Source organism: Rhincodon typus, chromosome 25 (genome assembly GCF_021869965.1).
Source record: "Rhincodon typus isolate 14 chromosome 25, sRhiTyp1.1, whole genome shotgun sequence".
Taxonomy (NCBI): domain Eukaryota; kingdom Metazoa; phylum Chordata; class Chondrichthyes; order Orectolobiformes; family Rhincodontidae; genus Rhincodon; species Rhincodon typus.
This window is the reverse complement of record NC_063356.1, coordinates 24,839,477-24,846,828: the sequence shown is the minus strand read 5'-3', so window position 1 is coordinate 24,846,828 and position 7,352 is coordinate 24,839,477. Positions and strand designations below refer to the sequence as shown.

Sequence of the window (7,352 nt, the reverse complement as noted above, 5' to 3'; positions counted from 1 at the left end):
CTTAAACTTCTCTTAAGTAGGCTAGTAAAATATCCCATGGCGCACTTTCACAAAGAACACTGATTAATGTTTTTCCCCGAACCAACACACCACATGTTGTAGTGGTCATCCTTTTCTTTTAAGTGGGGTACTTTAACTGTTGGTTTGCTTACTTCTGCAACATGTTGGTTGCAAAGCTCTGTAGGACATCCAGAGGACATAATGCTATGCAACAAAATACCAACACTTATTTTCTTTGGTATGTCAAAAGTGTATGCACTGGATCTCGTTCCCGAAAGAAATAAGGATAACATTGCCAATAGCATCATGTAGATGTATATGTGCTTGACTAATCGTGATGCTGGAGACCTGCCTGAGGTGCCCTCATCCAATACGTGTATTTGCAGTGGCACTGAAGAAAAGAAAACAAACAAAGGTACATTGTAGCTGACATAATATGCTTGAGTGCACACACCAAGATGCCACTGGACATCTTGGCATTATGCCTACCTGGCAATTATCATGGACAACTCTCTATCCAAATTTCAGGTCAGTTGAGAGCTGGAGTAGAGCAGGGTCTTCTGCTGCAAGGTCACCTGTAACTGTGTGAGAGTGGCACCTTCAGTGTCAGCATTAGATCAGTGTACTTACACATGGTTGTGAAGCCGTGAAGTGGCTTAACCCCGGTAATGATCAAACAAGGGGTCAGATGTCTGGTTACTTATTACCTTATCTGAAAACTTATGCCTCTGTGTTTCATTTTGGTTGTTTTTCCTTTTTTCTACTGGATTCTAGGAATGTTGGATTGAATTTAATTTAGAGATTAAAATATAACTTATGTCCCTTGTCTTTTCTTTTAGAGATAGGCAACCGAAAATTGATGGCTGTTATTAAAATAATATCGCATCAGCTGGTTCAGGATTCAGACTGACAGTTCCATCTCAAGGAACACTTATAAACATGCAGTCCAGGTTAGTGCCTCTTTGATATTCATGACATACTACAATCCTGCAGTCTCAGGTTAATAAATGGATGCACTTCTCATAAATGTCAAGATGTATGTTTTAACACTCAGAATCTTAAGAGCAATTGAGACTGTCAAATTTTATACATTCAAAATTATATCCTGCAGACGGCTATGGTTTCAGAATTCCTGTGGATAGTGATAGCGTTAATGATTTCTTCATCTGTCAGTGCTGACTTTTCAATATATTGAATACATGGAAAATGATGGATATCTGTCAGAGAATTTTAATGAAGTATGTTCAGATGCTACAATATGCTGTAGTATCAAGTTCAAGATTAAATCACATCCTAAAACTCACTTTTTATGAAGGTGTTTTGCTTCCTGAATTTATTTTGTGATTTAGGATGAAGAGTGTTGTTGATTTTACGCTGGTTGCTTGTAAAAAAATAAATTGTAGATAGGAGAAAAAGAATGAATGAAAAGTGATAAACAACAAACAAAAGCAGAAGTTGCTGAAAAAGCTCAGCAGGTCTGGCAGCATTTGGGTAGAAAGAAAAATTAGAGTTAACGTTTCAGGTCCGGTGACCCTTCCTCAGAACAGTGATAGTGGACTACTTGGAAGAAGAATTCTTATGTCAAATGGGCAACAGCAAATTGACAACCTGATTTACATTTCACATGGAGAATTAGGCAGACTGTAAAAAGCACTGATGATTTGCTCTCATCCATTTTGCTGATTGCCCAAAATAAATTGTACTTTCTTTACTATAATTGTCACTGCTTTAAGACTGTGCCTCATCATAATATTACTGAAAACAAATTAACTTATGAGAGAAAAAACCTAGTTCTGTTCAATTAAAGTTTGTCAAAACTCTATTCTGAAAGTATTGATTAGAGGGAAAGTAGAGTGTTAATTGTTGATCACATAGTTAAAATGAAGAGTAAATACATATTGAGTGATTAATTATCTTGTGTATATATATATATAATATATATACATAAATTAGATATTAATTTTGTAAGTTTGTTTTGAAGTTTTGTTTTGTTCAAATGCCCTTTAGGGGCTGACAAGCAACTACTTGCTTTTTAGTTGCTCAATGAAAACAGTGTACTGTGAAAGCTGAGGGTTCTTGCAGTGAGTGAAAATATCCCAACTCTACACCAGAAGGTCCAGGTTCAAGTCCCAGCAGTCCCTGAAGGTGTGTCATAACATTTCCAAACAGGTTTGTTGAAAATAATTTTTGAGTCACGAATGGTGCTGAACATTGTGCAATCATTGCGAACATTCCACTTCTGACCTTAAGATGGAGGAAAGGTCATTGATGAAGCAAGGTCATTCATGAAGCAGCTGATGAAGGTCTGTTGATTGATTTATTAATTGTCATGTGTATTTGTTGGATGTATTTATTACAAATACAATGAATAATGTTGTATAATGTTGCCACTCTCCAGCGGCATCTTAAAACACAGCACCATCTTAAAACACAGAAATCAACCAGACATAGAGTACAAAGATAGTAAAATAAAACAATAAAGTTAAAAGTTCAACAGTACAGTGCTCCTTAAGTGCTTCTCTATGGGCCTGGATCTGGGCTCATCCACCCTGATGCTGAGATCAACATCAGTACGAAGCATTCGGCCAGCCTCGAGTCCTTTTGGCACTCCACTGCCACCAAAACATGTTGGCTTCCTTCAGCACCAACTTTCCTCTGCTGATGACGTCACCGTGTTGTGCCGATATCTGCAATTTAGCCTTTGTTGAAGCTGCCGGGTCCCACACCGGGCCCCAAACTCACTTCCTTCTGTTGCCGCCAAAGATGGGAGCACAATTCAACTCCCTCTGCTGCCGCGAGGAACAAATCTTGCCTCCAAAGCACTGGATACCTCGATGCCATCCCAGCTTTCCTCAAAAAGGTAAATAAGGTGAAATTAAAGAAAAGCATAGAAAGAAGAAAAAGAAAGAAATAGCGGACGGAGCAGGCAAGCACTGGGCTCCTAAGGATCTTACTCTGAGGCCATCCTTTTTGGGCTGAGGACACTACCCCGGGGAGCAAATGTGATTGAGATGATTGTCCACCAACAACCACAGCCATCTTCCTTTGTGCTAGATATGACTCTAACTAGGTACGTGTAAGATACCAGTGTCCATCAGCATGGTGTGAATTTGGCCGGTGCCCATGGAGCATGCCCTGACATGTTGGTGACGAGTGTCCAACTTGGAGGTTGTTTGGAGCAAGTGGCATGTTGAAGTTGCTAGGGCTTCCATACTGCGAATTCTCGCGATCTTGCTTATTTGGTGAGGAATCCGAATGTCAATGATGTGAGTTGTTGTGGTTAATAAGGTATTTAACAAGCAGTAATCCACCCTAGATGACAAGCTGCTGCTGACTAGCAAGAAACTAACCATGCCATATGGTTGATACAGAAAAGATACAATCAGTTGATCCCGGTGCTTGAAACACCCTCAATAGATTTCTTGTATGATTCAGTTACAAATCTCGACATAGCTAATGTCTTTCATGTGGCTATAAGTTTCCACTCTGTGCTCCACTCAGTGTCTTTAATCTGAAATGGAGATCGTGTTCTGTTCTGAAGTCTGCTTGACAATAGGCAGGCGGTGGTTAAAGATTAAGAGAAGCCCACATTGTGTCACTGGGATTGATGGTGCAATGTATTAACAACTGTTGACAATTGTAGCAATCTCTGAGTTCACAATGACTAAATTTTAAATCACCTAAAGTCTGAGAAAAGTGTTGAAAGTATTGGATAGAAAACAGTTGTATTGTAAACTTTACATACAAAATAGAATAGATTGGGCTCAACATTAAACAATCTACACTGCTGACTAGATGCAAGGCTAATTTGTTTTACATTGCAATAGAAAAGACACAAAAAAGAAGCCATTTTTGAGATCAGGTTACAGATTTCCCTACAAACCAATGGATGTCTCACAAAGGCAACAGCTTTTCTTGTTATCAGAGAGAAGAAACTACTTGATTTTTTTTTAATGTACCACAGCCAGAGCAATTGAGACTGTCAAACTTTATACATTCAAAATGATTTCTTGCAGACAGCTATGGTTTCAGAATTCCTGTAGATTGTGATAGAGTTAATGATTTCCTCATCTGTCAGAGTAAAGCAGTCTCTTATTAAAAATATTACTGTTGCATTCATCTAAGGAATTCAGGAGATTCATCCTGGTGAGGACAGAAGGGGCTACTTGAGACAGGCTTTACTGCTCTTAATAGGCTTTGGAAACCATTTGAAAACTAAGGGAATCACCTGGAGGTGGTCACTCATAGCTACTACTTGATGACACAGGGAAATGCAAGCTGGTTAGAGGTGGAAACAACTGTGGACTGTTGGCTGTAAAGAAAGTAATCCTCTAGAAAGTTTAGTGTTTTTTAAAGTAAAATGAGGTATATGCATCTTTGTGGCCTAAACTTTAAGTTGCCTGCAAAAAAAGTTTAGTCAACAGTGAACTATTAGTCATTTGTTACTATATACATTATAAAATGTGAACTCTTTTCATCTCATTCTTTCAGCTGTGAACTAAAATGTTCAAATTTCTTTTTAAATGTTACATTGATTTGTAACAGCTGTTTCACAACTAATGATGCTAGATAACCTCCTCCATGGGTCTTCCCAATTTATTGTGCAGTTTGTGATGTGCCAGAAAGTTACTTAAACCTGCTGATCTTGTAATGTAGTACCAAATCAACTCAGTGAAACACTTGTGCATGGTGTTTAAGGAACAGGGTTATCCTTTTGCATTGACTCCTTGCAATTTTGATGCCTCATTAGAATGCTGCTAAATTCACATCCATCAGCTCAGTACTGAGATAGTGACAAGTATTTTGACTCCACTATGGTCGGTTATGATTGAGCCTGGCAGTGTCCATCTAACTTTTTATTGGTGGTCTTCAGTTACATATTACATGCTCCAACTGTCATTCATAAAGCATACCAGAAAATTAAAACAGCTAAATCACAAAGCATTTGGTTACCTTGTATGCAGCCCAACACCGGCCCATTTCAAGCCTGCTTCCCTTTTCAGACAGTACAAGAGCTCTACATTACACTGCTGGTGAGGCACTTTGAAAAGTCCTGAGATCAAGAATGACACTGTATCAATGCAAACCCACTTTTCAACAAATTGAACCTTTATCCTTTCACAATGGGTTGAACACGTGCATCTCTTGAATCCATTGTCACAGTTGATCAACTTATCAAGATGATATTGTAAAACAACAGAAGCTGGTAAAATGGGATACTTGTGACTTAAAGTTTTAGATAAAACCTATTCTCTGGATCAGTGCTTTGGCACACAATGATGGAAGGCAAATCCTCAGATTTGCCATCTACCAGTGGAAGCATCCAGCATTTGGAAGTGAAAGTAGAGCTGGATTATAATCTCCCAGCCCTCCAGGACTGCAGAGCCCATAAAAGGCCATGGGTGCTGTGATTGCTGACTCCCTGTCTCCCCAACCAAATTTGACCACTTGGCCACCATGTAAGGGCCTCAGCTCACTGCTGTTTGGGATGTAACCAATGGTAGGATTGGTGATTATATGTTGGCTAGTTTGGCACCCTTCACTGTGTCAACTAGTGGTGGGCAACATGAAGAACTTTTTGCCAACTGGCTCTCTGTGTCCATTAGATGCCACTCACCATCCTCCTCATACTTCATGCTCCACCCACTGGGGTACCCCTCTTCCGTTATTCTCCCTACTATGGAGCTTCTCCCTTCTCAATCATGAGCGGGTCATCAAGCCTGGCCCCAGCAATACCACCTTCCACTGTAGTGATTGTAATGAGGTCAGCCAGGGGGACTTCAGAATATGAGTTCTCTGATTGGGGCTCTTAATCTGGATCAATCAGGGAGCCCTGGTTGACAGATAAGAACAGGAGTGTCAGCTACCCTGTTCACTCTGAGAGCTGGCTCTGCGGGAGATGGATCAGTATCAAGGACTGTCTGTGTGTAAATAAAGGGTGACTTGGTGATGGGATAACGGCTTCCGTGGAGTTATTTCAGTGGCAATGAGAGAAAAGCATACTCTGAAGAAATCTGCTCGCAACAGTTATCTTTGAGTTGGGGTAAGCATTTCTGGCATTATGCCATTGTTTGGGAAGCTTGACTCATTCGATCCTGCTGTCAATGACTAGGCTCAGTACATGAAAGGAATTCATTGTTTTGTGGGTAAATGACATTGGAGCAGATGAAAAGCAACAAGAATTCTCCTAACAGCTTGTGGACCCACAGCTTTTTGGTTTGTTCGGAGCCTAACTTTTCCTGAGGCACCAAATACTAAAACCTTTCAAGAGTTGACAGATTTAATTATGGAATATTATGACCACAAGCCTCCTTTAATGCTGAAACATTATCAGTTTTACTCGGCAGTTTGAGAAACAGCGGAATCCGTGTCAAGATTTTTGACAAGGTTAAGATGACTGGCAGAGGCACGTGACTGTGGTTTAACTCTTAATGAGATGCTCTGAGACTGGTACGTGGGATTAATGATATAACCATGCAAAAGCACTTACTAGCTGAGTCTGAATAGACTTTAAACAGGCACTACAACTGGCTTGGTCATTGGGAAACACAGCAAGTGGAGCATATCAGTTGCAGAGTATTCCAGCGGAAGTGGACACCTTCACCAGTCCTACTGAGCTTGGGGAACACCACTTGAGTGCCGGCAATTGCATAACCTCAGGACATATCCCGAACAGAGGGATTCCAGGTCAGCCCAAAACGAAGCCAAGCCTCGGCCAAATGGTTAAAGTTCTCTTCAGGATCCTGGCTAGCAACCCATTGTAGTTGCTGTCGGTATGCAGATGCGAGACAGCAAAAGAGTCCCACTAGACTTAAATTGAGTAAGAGAGTAAGTCAATATCCAGCAGAGTGCACACATCTGGAATGTCCACCTACATCTGGTTTGGAACAGCTAAATTGCTTAGCAACACGCAAATCAGAACCAATTAAAATAAACATCTGGTTAAACGGTCACCCGGTTCTAATGGAGGTCAATATCAACGTGACCATTTCAGTTATCGCAGAACTAGTCTTGAACAAAATTTGCTCTGGACTCCAACCCTTAAGTTTGTGTAAGACCTCAGTTAGAATGACAAACTACACTAAGGAACCTTTACAGATTAAGGGTACAACTTCAATTCCAGTCTCTTATGAGAAGCATCAGAGGAGCAGGAAGACTGACGTTTCAGGCCTAGACCCTTCTTCAGAAATGGGGGAGGGGAAGGGGGTTCTGAAATAAATAGGAAGAGAGGGGGAGGCGGATAGAAGATGCATAGAGTAGAAGATAGGTGGAGAGGAGACAGACAGGTCAAAGAGGTGGGGATGGAGCCAGTAAAGGTGAGTGTAGGTGGGGAGTTAGGGAGGAGATAGGTC

The 7,352-nt window shown here is 40.6% G+C and overlaps 1 protein-coding gene across 1 annotated transcript in view; it reads left to right on the top strand.

Annotated features, from left to right (window-relative positions):
- Positions 1–848: 848 nt before the first annotated feature.
- LOC109936459 (neuron navigator 1-like) overlaps positions 849–7,352 on the top strand; it is a 471,148-nt gene continuing 464,644 nt past the window's right edge. Inside the window, exon 1 of the mRNA XM_048612092.1 lies at positions 849–950. Coding sequence (XP_048468049.1) covers positions 940–950 — 11 coding nt within the window. The 5' untranslated portion in view covers positions 849–939. The remainder of the gene's footprint in view (positions 951–7,352) is intronic.